We start from the raw sequence: 19,468 nt of genomic DNA, 5'->3' as shown, positions 1-19,468 counted from the left end.
AGATGCAGATTTTTATACATGGGGCTTTAAATTGTGAGAATGGAATTTATTTAGTATATCTATGAATATTTAAAGCAGCACTATCCTTAATAACCCATGATGGAATCTAGCCAAATGTCCATCAACAGTAGAATGATGAATTGTGGTATAATTATACAATGGAATACTATATAACAATGAAAATAAGATACTTCCATTTCTATAGCAGGGATAAATCTCATATTGAGTGAAAGATGTAGACACAAAAGTAATATTGTACGATTTTATTTATAAAAGGCTAAAAAATCAAAACTAAAAAGCAAAACTAATCTGCGGTGAGAATAGTTAGAATATTGGTTACTGTTGGTGTGAGGTCAGTGACTGAGAATATGACATAAGGGGTCTCCATTGGGCTGAGTTATCACTATATTGCTTTAATATTAGGCACAAGAAAACCTAACTTGATTATAAATGAATGTATTAGAACAAATTAGTAATGTTTTTGAAAAACGTAAACAATATATACTCTCTCTGCTACCGCCAAAAAAACAAAAACAAAAACAACTACTACCTTGATTTTTACAGACTTTTATAATTTAAATGGGGGGAGAGGAACATGATAAACGGTTGAAGTTGAAGAATATATCCCAGAGTATTCTTTATTTTTTTTTTCTGGAAAAGCTATACATTTCTCCCAGAAAGAAAAAAAAATTAACAGGAAAACTTAAATTTTAGCATAAAATTAAATTCTGGGTTTTATTTCCCTTTTTACAGGATTAGAAAAAAAAAGTTATTTTTTTTTCACATTTCCTTCTTAGTTCTTTTTTTTTTTTAACGTTTTATTTATTTTTGAGACAGAGACACAGCATGAACGGGGGAGGGGCAGAGAGAGAGGGAGACACAGAATCGGAAGCAGGCTCCAGGCTCTGAGCCATCAGCCCAGAGCCCGACGCGGGGCTCGAACTCGCGGACCGCGAGATCGTGACCTGAGCTGAAGTCGGACGCTTAACCGACTGAGCCACCCAGGTGCCCCTCCTTCTTAGTTCTTTAACATTCTTTCCTTTCTGTGGAACATTGTGGTCTTCTATCTATTTTGCTGATTTTTATGTAGAATTCTGTCAACTCATAATGAGAACAATGGAAAAAATATAAATGATAGAATATACTATGACACTCCAGACCAAAAGTCTGAAAAAGGCACATATGACATTTTTCTCTAAGGATTTTAGTTTTAGAAAATAAAATTGCAAGTGTTTTATATCTCAATAAAATGCTACTTTCAACCTAAAAGGAAAAACAACTTGTGACTTGACCAAGTGCTTGATTTTTGCATCAGCATGTGATTGAAACATAATGAATTGACAAAATAGTGGGGTAAATCTCGGACTATGGAATCCCTGTTCTATCTTACTCTTCTGTTCTTTGATTTATTGCTTCAGGTTAAAAAAAAAAAAGGGCTCTTCTAGTCTATATTCAGTATTTAATTAGTGGTTAAAAAACAATGATGAAAAACCATATTAGCTTCTCATTTTTCTGTCTTTACTAAAGAGCTATATATCAAGGCAGGAATAAGAAATGCTCCTGTCTGGTAATAAAAAAACATTAAGCTTGGGACAGATCCCTGGAGCTCCACAACCGAACAGGAAACACCGTGAGACATTGTATTCCATGTGCTGGAAGTGCTTTTCAGTGATAACAAACACGCTTCAAAAGACAACTTTTTTTCTAGGCTAAAAGTAGGACAGGTTAGCTCTGAGAATGAAATGCAACACAAGGGGGCCAGGTGCATTGGGGAATGGATAAAGAAATCAGCATAAATGCTGACTTGGCCAGACACTTGTGGCTTATTTCAACCGGTAGTTTTGTTTATTGTGCGAAATTCTGCCGCCTAAAACGATGCACCTCTTTTCCTAGATGTGTTGGTGTGGAGCAACGATCGAGTGATTCGCTGGATACAAGCAATTGGACTTCGAGAATATGCAAATAATATTCTTGAGAGTGGTGTGCACGGCTCACTGATAGCCTTGGATGAGAACTTTGACTACAGCAGCTTAGCTTTGTTACTACAGATTCCAACACAGAACACCCAGGCAAGCCCCTTTCCGCTGTAGTTGCACTGTGCCCTAGTTTATAGAGCAATAAAGTACACTTGTAGGGAGGAAAAAAAAAAGTTGGCTGTGTATTCATGAGCCCTAATGAGAGTTAGCTCAGCTCAACCTTTGAAATATGGCACTGGGGCTTTAATTTGAAGCCACTGGATTTCTAGCCAAAACAAAATCATAAAATTAATCAGGAAAAGGGATTTAGAGGTTATGTAGTCCAGTCTTCCACCTGAATGCCAGATTTCCCAAAACAATATCCCTGGCAGATGGCTTTCAGTCTCTGTCTCTCTGAGAGGCGTTCATTTCTATTTACATGTCTGAATTAGACAGACGTTTAACGATGAGTATGCCACTGGTTCCCCAACCTGGATAATTATTCAAATCGGCCGAGTTTCTTAAAAATTTAAAATAAAACCTACAAGCTACAGCACAGGCCTAAGAAATCAGATATCCAGAGATTGGGTATAGGAATCCAATTTATCTAAAGTTTCCCCAAATAATGAGCATTTGCCAGGTTTGAGAACTATCTCTATAGACTTGACAAAAATTTGGCAGTCTAACTTCATTTTTCATTTTTTCATTTATTGCAAAGTTTATATAAAATATTCAGTTGGATTAAAGTAACGAAGTGCCCCTTGACCTCAGACATGTATGTGAGGCTGTCTCCCCACTGTCCACAGACTGACTATAAAGAAAATGACCCTACCTTGTATTTATAACTAAAACTTGCAATGGCTTTTAGACACGGAGGACTAAAATCTTAAGACGCTTTAAATAAAACAGGATTGTAATGTTTTCTCAGATGAATATAATATCTATGATATTTAAAGTAAACTGTGACCTCAGTGATGGTAACTGTAGTTTGATGTCAACAGGCAAGGCAGATTCTTGAAAGGGAATACAATAACCTCCTGGCTCTGGGAACTGAACGGCGGCTGGATGAAGTAAGTCCTTATCTGTCATTCACAAAGGATCTAAGAGTACAAATAAAACAACTTTCAAGGAATAGTGCTCAAAAATCAATCAGAAGCTTGTTCTCTGGATAGAATCTAGAATTTTCCCCAGTATTGTGCCTAATTATTAAATTTTATTAGTCATTTGGTTTTGGAAAAACCTTTATGAATTCATAAATATTATCATATCAGCAGTTAGAAACACCTAGAAGTAATTTAAAAACAGATTCTTATGAGTTGTGATGGCAAAATTATGATGAGTGACATTTTTTAAAAAAGCAGTGATAACATTAATCCTGATAAACTCAGCTTTTAAATAATTGTGTGCTGACTTCCTAAATATCAGTGTATCCTACAATAAATTTTAGGATATTACAATGAAAAGAAAACTTGCTTTCGGTAAATGGGAAGCTTTTCATTATTTTAGAAAGTGACATTGAGTTTTCCTTGAAAACATATGAGTAACATTTTAACAGTCATAGGATTTAAAAGTTACATCAAGTGTAAGAATCCCAAACATAATATATGCATGTTTAAATTATTTGGAAAATAATAAACGTATGAGTAGACTCCTGAGACAAAGGAATACAAGGAACATTAGCAAACTCTGTGCATTGATAGATGCTGTGGATTTTATTAGTCCTTCTGAGTTTTTTACAGGGTTTTTCTGGAAGAAGTAGAAAGAAAACCCGAGTATGAAATGGAAAACGCAGAGAGGCATAATTCTGTGTTGCAAAATGCAGGCGTTTCTTGACTAGAAAGAAAAGCTGATTAAAATAATTTTGTGAATGAACCCAGCAAATCCTAAAATGAGGCAATTATTTCACATTCAAATGAGCAAGGAAGATGATCTTGGATTTATAAAATCCAAGCTTTCCTTTGTAGAGGAGGTTATAGACAGATTAGCTCTAGTCTTGACCTCAGCTAACTTCCTATAAATCCATACTCCTGTCCAAGCAGAATAATGATTGATATTTTTAAAACAGTTAATACTTAACTGATTTTAATTTTATAAGTTGTTTGATAATCTTTTTAATCCTTATTCTTAATTGTTGAATCAAAAAGATAATCTACATAAGCCCTACATGCTTTTGAATGCAATTATTCTTCTTGTTTAAAAGTTGCAAAAGGAGGGGCACCCGGGTGGCTCAGTCAGTAGAGCATCTGATTTTGGCTCAGGTCATGATCTCATGGTTCATGGGGTCAAACCCCACGTCGGGCTCTGTGCTGACAGCTCAGAGCCTGGAGCCTGCTTGGAGTTCTGTATCTCCCTCTCTGTCTGCCCCTCCCCTTCCTGCTCTCTGTCTCTGTCTCTGTCTGTCTCTCTCAAAAATAAATAAACATTAAAAAAAATTTTTAAGTTGCAAAAGGAATGTTAATAAAAATTATTGGGGTGCCTGGGTGGCTCAGTCGGTTGAGCGTCCGACTTCAGCTCAGGTCATGATCTCACCACTCGTGAGTTCAAGCCCCGCATCGGGCTCTGTGCTGACAGCTCACAGCCTGGAGCCTGCTTTGGATTCTGCGTCCTGCTCTCTCTCTGTGCCCCTCCCTTGCTCATGCTCTCTCTCTCTCTCTCAAGAATAAATAAAAACATTAAAAAAAATTTTTAATAAAATAAAATAATTAAAGAACCATCCTATTGCTACATTTTAAAATGTGGATTGAGTCAAAGGAGCCAGGTAGAGACTCAAGCATATATGAGTTAGTGTTGCTTTCTGAAAGTAATAAAAAGCCAAAAGGTCTAAATGGTATGTGACTATCTGCCTTTAAAATATGCTGCATCTTTTTCTTATTTATTAAATAAAGAACACAGCACATGATTTTATCATTCCAACCCTGTAGTCTCTTTTGTCCTAGTTTTTTGTTTGTTTTTTTTTGTTGTTGTTGTTGTTTTTGTCTTTTGAGTGTGAGCAAAAGTAGCTAAACAACTTACCCAGAACCTGTGCTTGTTTCTGGGGCTGATTACATTCAGCCCCCACTGAAAGAATTTGAGAAGTGCTCCTGTGCTTCTACAGACTTTCACTTCAAGTTAGTGGGTATCCTTTATCCTCACCTCATGGAAACTTTTCCCTCTGATGTTGCTGATAGGTCTCATTAACTTTCTGAGGGAAGACAGTGCTAAAAGAGCAAAAGAGATCATGATTTAAGTCCTCCACTTGCTTATTTTTGAGTCCCTAACCCTTACATTGCAGGAGTTGTATATCCCTACACTGTAATATAGTGTTTTGTAGAACTGAAGAGTGTTTATGTTAATGCAACAACTCTTCCAAAATTCTGATTTCCAAGAAATCAGAGACCACAACTGTGAACTTCTGTTTCTTTTCTCTATTTATAAACATTTGGAGGCCTAGGACAATGTAGAACCTGGCAGTGGAGAAAAGGAGTAGCAGACATCTCTTAAATTGTAAAATGGCTCCCTAATCTAAACAAAATTTAGATTTGGATGCTATGGATTCTAGTAGAACAATGGATATATATAATTTCATAGGTGATTTCATTTTTTCCAAATTGACTCTGAATGTCAACTAAATTAGCAGTCCATGATGAAGAATACCTTATAGTTTTACTTATTTAGAACAATGATAATTTGAGCTAAGTATTGACCTATTATTCTATATGCCAAAATGAAGTCACCTGAGCTAATAAAGGTAACCACACACACTGAGATTAACTTCAGGGAATAGGTAACCATTCCCTACATGAGAAACATAGTGACATAAGAAGATAAGATCTACGTAGAATGATTAATATTTTCCTTAGAATTTGACATAAAGAGTAACTTGTGTTTAATAAAGAATAATACTTGCTAAACAGTAGATTACATATCACTCCTTGTGAATATAGAGAAAGTTCATTGTATCTAAGCAGATGCTTTGTGTATGCGCAGAGAGGGAAGAGATTATATCATTATGATATAACAGAATCAGCAGCCAGAAATACATTTGTAAAACAGCAACCAGAATTATATTATGCTTTTAGTGGTGTCTAAAGAGCTAAAAGGATGGTTTCCAAGCTCCACAGGTTTTTCAATAAACCACAAGTTAATTCATTATCAGCTGAAATCTAACAAATGACAAATTTGGTTTCTTACACAAACTATAGGTTATTTATCTGATATGATCCAGGCTGTATCAAATATAGCTCTCCCATATGTCTCTTGTTTACTTAAAAGCAAAACTCATGAAATAGTTATTTAAGTTTGTGAGTCAAACACGGTTTGTGTAACACTTAGTGAATTAAATATATACTCTCATACTATAAAATCAGTTGGCATAAAGTGTGACAAAGAAGAGATAATATTGGGGTTTTACTTTAGGTTTTCAAAACGATTTACTTTTACAGATAGCAAACCTTAGATTTGGAGTCAGAGGAAAATTTTTATGAAAACATTTCTGCTGCAAATCTCCTGTGTTATTGTTTTGGAATCAGTAGAACTCTCCAAATAAAACATAATATTCCATAGGTGTGCTTTACAGACAGACTGTAGATATCAGTGTTGCATGTTTCTAAGTGCACAGTTTTAAGGACCTGGACTAGTTTACTTGTTATTACATCCAATTATAATTCTGTACTGGCAGAGTGATGATAAGAATTTCAGGCGTGGGTCAACATGGAGAAGACAGTTTCCTCCCCGTGAAGTACACGGAATCAGCATGATGCCTGGGTCCTCAGAAACGTTACCAGCTGGATTTAGGTTAACCACAACATCTGGGCAGTCGAGGAAAATGACAACGGATGGTACAGTAGTTTTGCATTTCTGCTTATAAAGTAAAAAAAAAAAAAAAATGTTACCTGTTTAGCAAATGCTAGTATCGTTCTCTGACTTTGCATAGCTTTCTGGAAATTCTTAAGTTGGTTTGCTCTGCTTGAAGTTTACTTTGCTTTCATCAAAAACAGACTCTTGCAAACGGCTGATGCATGAACCCATGGCACCTCATTCACATTATTAAACATAATTTATAAAATCCTGGAAAGGACAGTTTTGGCTAATGTCCACATCTAGGAAGAACAATACTCATCTGCATGATTTGTGTTTCTTTACTCTTCTATTCTCAAAGCAAAGAGTTTGTTTAGTTAGAAGATGAATTCGGACTAAAAGGTCCTTAGGAAATGGAAATTAACTCCACAGTCACCCTACATTTTTGAATATTGCAAGTTTTGTATTTCATCTTAGAAACCCAGATTCATCAGATATTTTCACCTCTGACCAAGGCAGAAGGCCTTAAATAAACAAGCACAACTATGAGAAGAGAATTAAACAAACACAAAGCCAATAGTAATTTCCCAATTAGTATTATTTCCTTCTGTGGACATTAGACTTGTGTTATATACCTCACAAAGGAAAACAGCCATTCTGAAGGAGAGACCACTTTGAAATAGCAGTCACAAAATTATTTCTATTTGGTAGACATTAAAAGAAAAAAAAAATAGCCCCACTCTCTTTATTAAGAAAATTGCCTAGAACCATTATTTCTTTTCAGGGTTGTAGCTATCATGGCCCTTAAAATTAGTTCCAGTATAACCTGTGATCATTGTTCTACATGTCTTCTAACTTGTTAATATCATGGAACATATTAAAAAATTCAGGAGGAATTTATTGCAACTAAAATTAGTGAAGAAGCTCTTCAGCACTTGGAGGGGGAAAAAATCCTCTATCCTGAATTCTCTGGGAGCAATCTTTGCTTCAAAAACAGAAACACCATGGGGAGCTGCTTTTGTTACAGGCTTCATCTAAGGAGCAATACACAGCAACTCGAAAGTACAATCGAATCACAATGGAATAAGTTTTCATTAGTAACCTGGTCTAGCGGGAAGGGATAGGAGTGGCTGATGTCTGAGAGAAAAAAGGTCTACTAGTATGTTCAGGATCCCTTTACGCAGGGGATAATCTTTCTCATCTGAGATTTTTGTACTCAATCATCCAAGTTCCTCTAAAGCCCTTTTCTCCATTTGCAGTTGCCTCATCAAGACTGCAGAGGTTAGACAACTCCACTGTTCGCACATACTCATGTTGACAAGCCACTCAAAGGAGGCAGCACTGACTTGCTGTGAGTAGCTTTCCTCGGCTGACAAAAAAAACAAACCACCCAAAAATGGAACCGACATAGAGTAGTAAATCCACACGATACTCTCTGGTATGGCCTGGCAGTACAGAGGGGAGATGACCCTTTTGGACTGCTAGAGGGTGGAAGAGGAGTCTTAATATTGTAGCTCTTAATCTCATCTTTCTGATCACCATCTGTCTGCTCTGATTTAAGGTCCATCTGTTGGAGGCCTATCACTATCTTATTACACATCAGCAGGTCGCAGCCCCGGCCACCGCCATCTACTTTTCAGTAGCATTTTATATGGACGCACATAGCGTTTTATTGAAGAGAATTCGGCACTCACAGAGTAACACACTTTTAAGTGAATATTTTATATAGGGAAAGTTAAAGCAAGCAGAAAGTGATTCTAGTAGGTACACGGAATCAACTAGCAGCAGAAGCAGGTAAATGATGTAGAGGTAGTTTATTATTAGAAGCCAAAGCATGACTGATAATTTTGAATTTCAGTGTATTGTTTTTCATCACTGACTTATATTTGCTGAAAACAAATATGAGCTTTAAGGATCTGGGGCTCACAGCATAGGAACAAAGTGAAATTATAAGAATGGCAAATAGGACTAAAACCTTGATATATAATTATAAGATATTAGGCATTTGTATTTAGAGAAATACTGGCTGATGGGATCTACTTCCAAGTGCATACAAAAATGGAGTTTTATTGAAAAACGGTTGTAGTAAACCTGTGGTTTCCTAGGCTGTACGTGTCAAATGCTCATGAAACTTGTTTAACCTAAAACTGAGTTTTACCAAAATATTTGCCATTTATAATAAATTAATATTTTGGAAAAAGACTTTTTAGAGCAATATTTAGAACCCAGTGTGCGCACAGGGACAGGGAGAAGAAGCAGTTACAGGCAGAGGAACAGCTCATCTTGTGTTGTTTATTCATCGCCTTGAATGAAAGCTCCATGCAATTTCTTGTTGGTCTTTGGGGCCTACTATGGGAGCTGGTGTGCTGCCTTATTTGGGTCACTGTTTGAAGCTGCTGATAAAATAAAAAGCTTTAAGAGATTTAATTTCAGAATGTAAAACCCTAACATTAAAAATTTAATTATGGTATACAATTTGGCATCTAATTAGGCATGATCTAAAGTATATAATGATTTGGCTAAATAAGAGGCTTTCCAAAATACTGTTTGTAATAGCTTCTACACATAACATGATAATTTCCCCAGGAACTGAATACTTCACTAATTTACAAATGACTAATATGTTGAATAGGGCTCACTTCTTAGTTTTTGACTGATGGGTAGAATTACTCTTTAGCTATTTGCACTTTGTATTTTGTGCATGGCATTCTAGTTCATATTTCCTAATTTTTACCATTAAATAAGATAAAGGTATTTGTTTACAATAACCCAATCAAGGACAGCCAGTTTCTGTTTTGACGAAACATTAACACTTTTATTATTAAAATAATTCAGAACATATTATTTATCATTTCATTTGTGTCAGAAATAGAAATTGTGAGCTTTTTCTAAGTATATTATGACAGGGAGAATCAGTGATGCCACATCACTGATCCAGACACTGATCCAGATCCTTTGAAATATGGTGTTTTTGTCACAAGTAAACAAAGATGTCTTTTCAGGGGCGCCTGGGTGGCTCAGTCGGTTGAGCGTCCAACTCTTGTTTTTGGCTCAGGTCATGATCTCATTGTTTGTCAGTTAGAGCCCCACTTTGGGCTCGGAGCTGACAGCACAGAGCCTGCTTGGGATTCTCTCTCTCCCTCTCAGCTTGCCCTTCCCCCCGCCCAATTTCAAAAAAAAAAAAAAAAAAGAAAGAAAGAAAAGAAAAAAATAAAGGTGTCTTCTTTTTAAGAGCTCTAAAAGATATGAACTCGAATAAGAATCCATTCCATGAAAGAAGTCAACTCGACCGAATTTACTGATGAGCAAGCTGCAGATTTTTCAAAAGGACTGCTCACATTTTCTATGAATACCTTTGTTTATATTTACTGCCATGCTTTCCACAAACTTGAGCAAATCTTGTGATTTATTAAATTGGCTTGCACAAAGTTGGAGAAGGAGCAAATGTTAATTATGTCCAGCTATCGGCCAGATCCTAGATGGCGTTCCGTTTGTAGACTCCTAGGATGGAAGTAGGCAGGCTCCATGGAGGAGTCTCACTGGTGGCACAGGGGGACTTTCCAGTCCGGGAGCTGACAGCAGACTAACACTGTTCATTAAATATTTCAGATGTCGTCTTTTCAGCCTACTCTACCTAAAGTGCACTACCATCTATGAAGACAAACAGTAAAAACCTTTGTGAAGACTGAATTCTAAGGAAACAACCACCAGTGGTTTATTATGCTGAAAATGTGATTTTGGGGGAGTCAGATATTATGTTTGATTAGTTTACTACAATTGTAAGAAAATGCTTAAGTCATTTGAATAATAAGCATCATCCACGTCATAAATTCTGTACAACAGATGCTTTTATGAAATGGAGCCACTCGTTTTTTCATGTTTTATTGTAAAATACTAGGCATTTATGTATTACTGTGTATGTATTTCTTTTTAAATGTGTAAGTCTTATGTAAATGGATATAAATATGATTTTTAAAAAAATAAAATATATGGTTCATGGAGTCTCGAGTGCAAACATTTGACAATTCCAAGTACTGTTTGTATTTTACCATTCCACCATTTTTACAGTTTCTGAATTGTAACAGTCAAATCGATATGTTTCTCCTTCAAGTCTGTCAATACTTAAAGCTGAAAACCTGCCTCTGATCATGTAAAAAGGAATGATTTAACCTGGAACTGGAGCCAAAAATAGTCCTTTAAAGGCAATCAGGGATGTCCTATATCTTTAGAAATAGCACTGTGATGGCTCGATCTCCTTTTCAACACAAAACAAAACTAAACTGTTTACAAGAGTCAAGAGCAAATATTTAAAAAAATAATTTATAAGGAATAAACAGCATCTTCTCTTGTTATCTGTGGACCAAGAAAAAAGAGAAAAAACAAAAAAAAACTTCTTTACTAAGAACCACATGTTCATCAGATATCTCGAACCGCCAGCCGGCACTGTTCAGTGAATGTCAACCACTGCAGAGTCCGAGGCTCATTTCCATTGAAAAAAAAACAAAAAACCCAGAAACCTTTCCCTTTTGTCAATGTAACAGGGCATTAGCCAGACTCATGTCTAATGTTATAAGCTTCTAGCCAAGATGGCCTTGTTGCGACTTCCCTGAAGTCAGTCTTATCAGAGGAAATAAATGAAAGACAGAATGATTAACATATATAGTGTATAAAAGTATAGAAGAGTAATCTCTTCCCTGTGGCTTTATTTGGTGGTGTTACTGTTGTTTATTCTTTGTTTATACGGGAGATTTCAAAGTAAAACCTATTTAATAATACCATTTATCTAACTGCTGATTTTCTGCTGCTTGATCTTATGAAGCGCAAGACCTGTCATTAGTAATTTCCTTTTTGTATTTAATTTGCTGTTTGCACGTACATTACATTTGTTTTGATGTCTATTTTTGTTTAACAGATTCAGTCAAAAGGTAATGGTAACAGAAACCCTCTCCATTGTCAATAAAAAAAAAATACTTCCAGTTCTCTGTTTAATCTTTGTTTTCTAGTCACATATTTAATTTAAACTATAATGAAAATTGGTCTTCTAGGGACTCTCAGTCTATTTTTTACCTTCAAAAGTGAGTCTGCCACAAGAGGGAGCACTGAACTTGCATATGAAGGTGATTTTTTAAATTTTCTGGAAATGTTGCCTGAGCAGAAACAATGCAAAGGAGCTTTCTCAGCTCATCTGATCACTGGGATCTTGACTTAGGGAAATGAAATATAATACAGAAACTATGATATTATAACAACACACTAGATCTGTATCTACTCTCAATACATGACTTAGAGAATATCCAGTAAGAAATGTTAATCGTTTATAATAGATTCTAATGTATAGAGAGAAAAAGATCTAGCTATTCCCTCAAAAAAACAAAACAAAACAAAACATAAAATACTCAACTTATAGTATAATTTCTGCCAGAATCTAAAATCCATTTACTGGATTAAGCTCAGAATCTCAATATTTTTCCTTCTGACCAGTTATCAAACTAATGAATTTTCACATTTGTAATGATGAGAGCCTTCTCAAATACAATTTTATATAAACAAAAGTGCTCCTTAGATATAAAGCAGATCTTTTATATATTTAATGTATTGTCTGGAGCAAAATAACTGGAAAACACTTTTCCATAGACTTGAAAGAAAATCTTAAATTTTTCCAATGTCTTACAGCAAAATATTCTATGAAAATACCAAGAAAAAGTCATGAGGACTTTATTTCAGAAAATACAATGATTGTATTTTTAGTAACATTATATCGTTATTTTTAAAGATACATTTAATCCAGAATATTCTAGGTACTATCTACTGAAAGTGCTTTATGGTAAGTATGTAAGAGAAAATTCCTTTTTTTTCCTACCAAATTTTAGGCAGTCCAACAACTCAAGTATATCTTTCTTGCCCCACTTTTAATCACATGAAAGTAACAGTACTTCCTCTGACTCTTCAGAGGAGATAAATTTCCTCGACCAGATGCAGGAACAGTACTTCCTCCCCAGTCTCATGCACCGAGTTATTGGAAAATAACTTGAGCCTGCTTGCTAATGTGTCCCTTCAGAATTGATTGCTAGGAAAAATGTGCAAGAGGTCCACAGATACACCCTTCACACAGTTCTCGGATCTGCCTTTGTTTATCCCTTACAAATGAACAATGGTACACATTCAGCTAAAGAATTTGCCATTTCAAATTGGGATGTTACACGAAAAAATAATTGTTATATTCTTAAGAATATATTACTTAAGATTACAGTTGTGATAAGGAGTAAAATGTACCCAACAGAAGAGACACTTTAAGGAACTTCACAGCTTCAAATTATAAGTTGAATGTCTATCTAGTTGGTTTAATGCAGGCTACCGAAACAAAGAGAACAATTAGCTGAAAAAATTTTCAGGTGTAACAATCAAGCCAATTTAAGCAAAGAGGACTTTACTTTGAGAAGCCATTGATTTATAGCTTATGGTCCAAAAAAAAAAAAAAAAACCTATCATTTTCATAATGTCTTTATATATAAGTTGTAAGCAAGTTTTATGAAATAAACAAGTAAATAAGCTGTTATCTCTCACATATATTTCATATACCCAGACTATCATGTTAGGACAGCTGCTCTTAAAAAATAATTTTCCTGATGGACTGAAAGATTGGGAAATACTTTAAGCACCATCAAAGACTCAATGGGCATGGCATATATATATTTTTTAGTTTAAATGTATTCTTCAATAACTGATAGCATGTAGAATCCTAAGTAAATCATATATTTAATTATCTACTCTGGCTAATTGGTACATTACCATAAACTTATTAACAAAGATTCATTTTCAGGAATTTTTCTTAAATTCTCAATAGTTTTAGGTAAGTTTAAATGGAAACATGTGTTTGAATGTCACAATGTGTTTTTAGTGAGTTATTAAAAAATTAGAGATTTCACATAAAAATCTAGATTTGGGATTACTTAAAAACTCCTGGTCTTTAGCATAATATAAAACCTTTTACATTTCTTCAAGAGTTTTCCTTGTCAGTTTACTGCATTTTTGTGTCATTTCCTTGTTTTTATAGGAAGCTGGAATCATTAAGTGTACGGTCAACTAAGAACCTGAGACAGGAGGAACTCCAAAGCGCTCTCACCTCCCTGACAGACTGGATTAAATGACCTCTAGGATCTGTCAGGCATGTGATTTCCCTTGACAAGGTCAAAATGACCCAAAGGCAGAGCTGTATCCTGGTATCTAAGCTTCCCTCAGGAAATGTAGGTCTAGATGGATGCTCCTATTTCAAAGTCATCGGTCTAGGTGATTCCCTAAAACCTCCCATTTTATCTTTTTTTTTTTTTAATAACCATGCATGGGGACATCTCAAGAATGTTAGAAAATATTCAGAATTTCTATAAGAAAAATTATCATTTTCTGACTTCAACTTGAGTTTTAGGTTTTGGGTCAAAGCTACAGATTCCTCATTTCAGGAAGTACTCTATGTTAATGTGCCACTTTCGATTAAAATATTTGAGGGAGTAAGCTTTTTAAAATCATACATTAGCTATATTTTTCCTAAATTAAAGTGATAGACAATCTACAATGAACCATGTTCCAGGCAACTGAAAAAAGATGCTAATTGGGTCTTATTAAACAGAAGGCACAGGTCTTCCTCTAGTCTTCAAATACTATTTTTTTTTTTAGACCAAGCTTTATAATTCACATTTCGGGTTGCAAGTAATTTCTATTTAAGTATTTATTTATGGGAAAGAATTCAAAAAATTTGACTCCAGTTAGAAAATTGACTCAAATTGACTCAAAATAGGAAAAAAGAAAGTCATGAGGCCTGCTTCAGCACTTCTTCTATGTGCCCAAAAATGCTGGGGTCTTCAATTGTAGGTGTTATCTGGAAAGAAAAAACGAGAGTCAGATGAATGTTCTTCCTTGAACCCCTTCCATCTGTCTATAATTAAACAATTACATGAAATGTTGTATTCCCCATTATCTTATAATATGCATATAAAAATGTTGAAAACAAGGGAACTCTGATTTTAATATTTTGAAATATAATTTGTAGTCTTCCAGAATAATAAACTGTTCATTTAGCAAAACTATTGGTCCTAAATGATGGGGTTTTGGGGTGTTGGTGAGGGTTTGGAGCCAATGGCCAGGAAAGAATTCTCGAAGAAGTCTTTGGTGTCAAAAAGGTGATTTTATTAAAGCACGGGGACAGGACCCATGGGCAGAAAGAGCTGCACTGGGGTTGTGAGGAGTGACTTTATTATATACTGTTGGGGGAGGTAAAGTCAAGAGGAAGTTTCTTAAAGGAATTTCCACATGCTAAAGAGGATTTACAGATTATTGGAAGCCTACCTATTGCCAAGCTAAGGTTGTTTTTCCCTCTAGCAAAGCATTATCATTAAGATAGGGAGTTCATAGAAATTAGGTTATTGATAAAATGGCCTTTTTCTTGTAATATTACTAAAATATTTGTAAACTGATGGAGACTCTATCAGTTTAGCCATTTGTTTTATGTCCTTTCCTTTATTCTTGGGCAGCCAGGAGTGCCTGAGGAATGTCACACATAGCCCACCTGGGGGGTGGGGGAGTTGGGGCAAGTCAACTTGCCTTATGCTCCTTCATCACTAAGTGGTACTTTCTCTAGAATCCCTCTAATGAGCCTTTCTTTGTGCCTCTTTTGAATTTTTTTGGGTTTTTTTTTTGCATTTTCTCATACAACTATTTACTGTTGCATCACCTTCTATTGGTGATTAAGTACATACACTTGAATTAGCCTAACATTTTCCAAAATAATTTTCACTCAAAATAGAAATAATTAGGGGCTCCTGGGTGGCACAGTCGGTTAGGCATCCGACTTCAGCCAGGTCACGATCTCGCGGTCCGTGAGTTTGAGCCCCGCGTCGGGCTCTGGGCTGATGGCTCAGAGCCTGGAGCCTGTTTCCGATTCTGTGTCTCCCTCTCTCTCTGCCCCTCCCCCGTTCATGCTCTCTCTCTGTCCCAAAAATAAATAAACGTTGAAAAAAATTTTTTTTAAATAAATAAATAAATGTTGAAAAAAAAATCTTGTTTAAAAAAAATAGAAATAATTAGAATATATATCAATTAGAACTAGAGTATATATGAATGAGAACTATATAACCAGCATATATATTATATATATGATACATACACATATATCATATATATCTGCACATATACAGCATGTATATAACCAGCATGCATAACCAGTCTCAATTGTTGCTTTCTCATTCAGTAATAGCTATTAATGACTACATGAAGGAAGATGTGTCTTTAATTCATTAAGACTGCATTTCCACTAGTTGTTTGCATTTAACTGACATACTGATAGTAAAAGTATTTTCACACACTGGTTCCTATAATCTCAAAGCATATGGTTTTAATTAATACGTGTTTCCACAACCCTCATTCCTAGAGAGTGGTTATGCAGTTTCCCCCTTAACATTAAGAAAAAAAAATGTAAAAACATTTCAGAACCTGGCGTTGAACATTTTGGATAATTTACCTTATACGGCTTGCCGTTGACCAGGGCAGACAGAGCTGACCGGGGAATTTTTCCAGATCTCGTTTTGGGTAACTGTTTCACAAACACTGCATTTCGAAAAGCAGCCACAGGGCCAATGCTCTGTCTAACATGGTTCACAATTTCTTCCAAAACTTGTTCCTCTGTTGTATTGATATCTAGGGAGAAAGTTCAGGTGGATAAGCACCGAATTAACTAGGGTTAATCATTCAGGGCCCAAACACTCTGGGAGAACAAAGATCTCTCACCTTTTCTCAACACGCAGAGTGCTAAGGGGACATGACCTTTCAAAGGATCTTCCTTACCAACAACAGCACAGTCAGCTACCATGCCATGGGAGAGGACCGACTGTAATAAGGAAAGCATTCATTTAGAAAATCTATGTGTGTGTGTATATATATATATAAGAATATATAAAGAGAGAGAGATACGGACATACGTATTTCAATCAGAAAAAAAAAGTACACGTCAGAGAACTCAAACCCTATAGCTGCCTGTGTGAAAGTTACTACTAATTCACAATTCGTATCATTATAACCAGGGTGAATGAATGATTAGGACCCCCATGGTAGTCACTCACAAAAGGCTAACAGTGATTAAGACAAATTGCTTAGCTTACCTGGAAAGTAGGAGAATTGTTTCTTCACCTCACTTGTTTATTAATGAAGTCAGGGCAGGTATGCAGTGAGAACACACTGCAGTGTGCATCCGAAATAAAAAGACCTCATGGTGATTTAGCGTTAGTGCTGGCTACCATAAGCGCACTTTCCAGAGAAATCCAAGGCAGCCCCATGACTAAACAGGGATTTTATTTCTGTATCTTTACTAAGCAAGGAACAGAGCATCTCTTTTCTTGAGTGACCACCCATCCAGAGAGAATTTTCCAACTTCAAAGAAAAGGCTGGAGATAGCATGAAGCCCTGACTTCAGATAATCACCCCTGTCAGGGAGCCATTTTCATACTGCTTACTCTAAGCTCTAAATATCTTAAGGAACAAAGCAGCTATCAATCTAGAATCACAAGAAACCACAGAGTAACCACATGAAATACAGAAGCTTAGGGTTAAAAAAACATTTCTGCTGTGACGGTACTTTTAAAAATGATTGTTCAAAATGTCCTCTTCTGAGAGAGTAATAGGTATTTCAGTGACTGCAAATCTCTAATAGCTAGAGAAAACAGTGGGCAATATACCAACAGCCCATTTGACACTTCTTATTCTTTATTCTTCCAACAAATATTTACCAAATCCTTCTATGTTCCAACCATTGCACCAGGCTCAGTGCTGAGCAAAAACAGGTGCTTACAGTCTAATAGATGAGAACAATCTTAATAAACAATCACTAATATTTGTTATTGTGAATGTCTAAATATAAAAGTGGTAAGGGCTCTGGGGAAATAACCAGGTTTTTATAGGAAAGCTATAGCAAAAGCCTCCAAAATAACTTAGGTTTTTATGTGAAATACAGAGCAAAAGCAGAAGGACAGGGGTCTCAGAGAAGCCTTCAGGAAATGACAATGAACTCAGGTGTCAAGGATGAGTAGACACTGATTAGGCAAGGAGAAAGGGTGAGGCAAATCCCTGAGGAGAGACTTCACACAAAGCATTTGAACCTGAAAGAAACTAATGTGGCAGGAAAGCAGCAAGGCTGAGAGAGGTGCCTAGAGGAAAGGAAGTTGTACAGGTAGAAAGGGACTGTGCTAAGGACTTCCAATTTAGTAGAGTTGGAAAAGCGATGAAGCAATTTCAAGAGTTGAGGAGGAGATACAAGATCTTTGTGGATTTTTTTAACAGACTTTATTTTTTGGAGTAGTTTTAGATACATAGCAAAATTGAATGGAAAGCACAGAGTTGTCATATCTCTCCCACCCCCATATATGCGCACCCTCCCTCACTCTCAAAATCCCTCTCTAGAGTGGTGTATTTGTTAGAATTGACGAACCAACATCAACACGTCATTCTTGCCCTCGTCGACAGTTTACATTAGTGTTCACTCTTCATGTTGTATATTCTATGGATCTTATGAAATGTGTGCACCATTATATTGCATTTTACAGAATAGTTTCACTGCCTTAAAATATCTCCTGTGTTCTGCTTATTCATCCTTACTTCCTGCTAGCCCTTGGCAAACACTGATCTTTTCAGTGTCTCCAAAGTCCTTTTCCAGAACGCTGGAATCATATAGTATGTAGTCTTTTCAGATTGGCTTCTTTCGCTTCAGATTGTATTTTGAAACACAAACTTACTTTGGGTTCACTGTGGAGAACAAATAGAGGATCGTTAAGGGTGAGTATTACAATTTATTCAAATCACCCATGAGGCTACAAGTAGAATAAGGCTATGACAATGGGTAATGGGATTCTAGAGTTTCTTTAAAGGTAAAATGAACATATTTTTATGATAAATTGGATATGGAGCAAGAAGAAGGTAGGGAAGTTATGGATGATTCTATGTTCTTTGGCTTGAACAGATGTTTGGATAGTGGTGCCATTTTCTAAGCCAGAAAATACTAGTGAAGGCTAAGCTTGGAAGGAATGATCCTGTATTAAGTCTTGGAGATGTTCCCCTGAGGCATCTTTGAGATATCTAAGTCAAAGCAGTTGAGTCTGATGGGAGTCTTAATCTGGAGATGCACATTTAAATGTCATTAATGCATAAATGGTAACAAAAGCTGCAGATAAAGATTAGATTATTTAGGGAGATTGGGGCACCTGGATGGCTCAGTTGGTTAAGTATCTAACTTCTGTTCAGGTCATGATCTCACAGTTTGTGGGTTCGAACCCCACATCAGGCTCTGTGCTGACAGCTCAGAGCCTGGAGCCTTCTTCGGCTTCTGTGTCTCCCTCTCTCACTGCCCTTCCCCTGCTCATGTTCTGTCTCTCTCTCTGTCTCTCAAAAATAAATGTTAAAAAAATAAAAAATAAATTAGAGAGAAAGCAATAAGATGAAAGCCTTAAGGAACTCTGACATTTAATGGCTACATGAAAAAGGAGAAGCTGACAAACAAGACGAAAAAGGCACAACCAGAGAGACAGGAAAAACACAGCAGAATCTGGGACATGATGCTTTCCAGTCCCAAAGTTTCCAGGAAAATCTTTTTTTTTCTTTTAATTACACCAAGTTGAAAATGAGTCCTGGAAGACTCAGCGAACGACTAGAATGTTGGGTGCAAAGCCGGTGCACTACCTCACACTGCCCCTGATTAAGCA

At 36.0% G+C, this 19,468-nt stretch overlaps 2 protein-coding genes across 6 annotated transcripts in view; one reads left to right on the top strand and one right to left on the bottom strand.

The window, feature by feature from the left end:
* Positions 1 to 10,439, top strand: part of PPFIA2 (PTPRF interacting protein alpha 2) — a 478,405-nt gene extending 467,966 nt beyond the window's left edge. For 4 of the 5 annotated variants that reach the window (XM_032594014.1, XM_030323311.1, XM_030323310.1 and 1 more), the window contains 5 exons: positions 1,894 to 2,069; positions 2,957 to 3,025; positions 6,613 to 6,772; positions 7,991 to 8,082; positions 10,341 to 10,403. In XM_032594014.1, the coding sequence (XP_032449905.1) occupies positions 1,894 to 2,069; positions 2,957 to 3,025; positions 6,613 to 6,772; positions 7,991 to 8,049 (464 nt within the window). In that variant the 3' untranslated portion in view covers positions 8,050 to 8,082; positions 10,341 to 10,403. Of the gene's footprint in view, positions 1 to 1,893; positions 2,070 to 2,956; positions 3,026 to 6,612; positions 6,773 to 7,990; positions 8,083 to 10,340 lie in introns of all 5 variants that reach the window. The other variant, XM_032594017.1, reaches the window with a different exon arrangement.
* A 1,983-nt stretch (positions 10,440 to 12,422) lies between these two features.
* The window catches only part of ACSS3 (acyl-CoA synthetase short chain family member 3), a 156,282-nt gene continuing 149,236 nt past the window's right edge, over positions 12,423 to 19,468 (bottom strand). Inside the window, exons 14-16 of the mRNA XM_030323318.1 lie at positions 16,509 to 16,608; positions 16,243 to 16,418; positions 12,423 to 14,604 (exon numbers count right to left, since the gene is read on the bottom strand). Coding sequence (XP_030179178.1) covers positions 14,536 to 14,604; positions 16,243 to 16,418; positions 16,509 to 16,608 — 345 coding nt within the window. The 3' untranslated portion in view covers positions 12,423 to 14,535. The remainder of the gene's footprint in view (positions 14,605 to 16,242; positions 16,419 to 16,508; positions 16,609 to 19,468) is intronic.

This window comes from Lynx canadensis, chromosome B4, assembly GCF_007474595.2.
Source record: "Lynx canadensis isolate LIC74 chromosome B4, mLynCan4.pri.v2, whole genome shotgun sequence".
NCBI lineage: Eukaryota > Metazoa > Chordata > Mammalia > Carnivora > Felidae > Lynx > Lynx canadensis.
The sequence above is the reverse complement of the archived record's forward strand: the minus strand, read 5'-3'. Positions and strand labels throughout refer to the sequence as shown.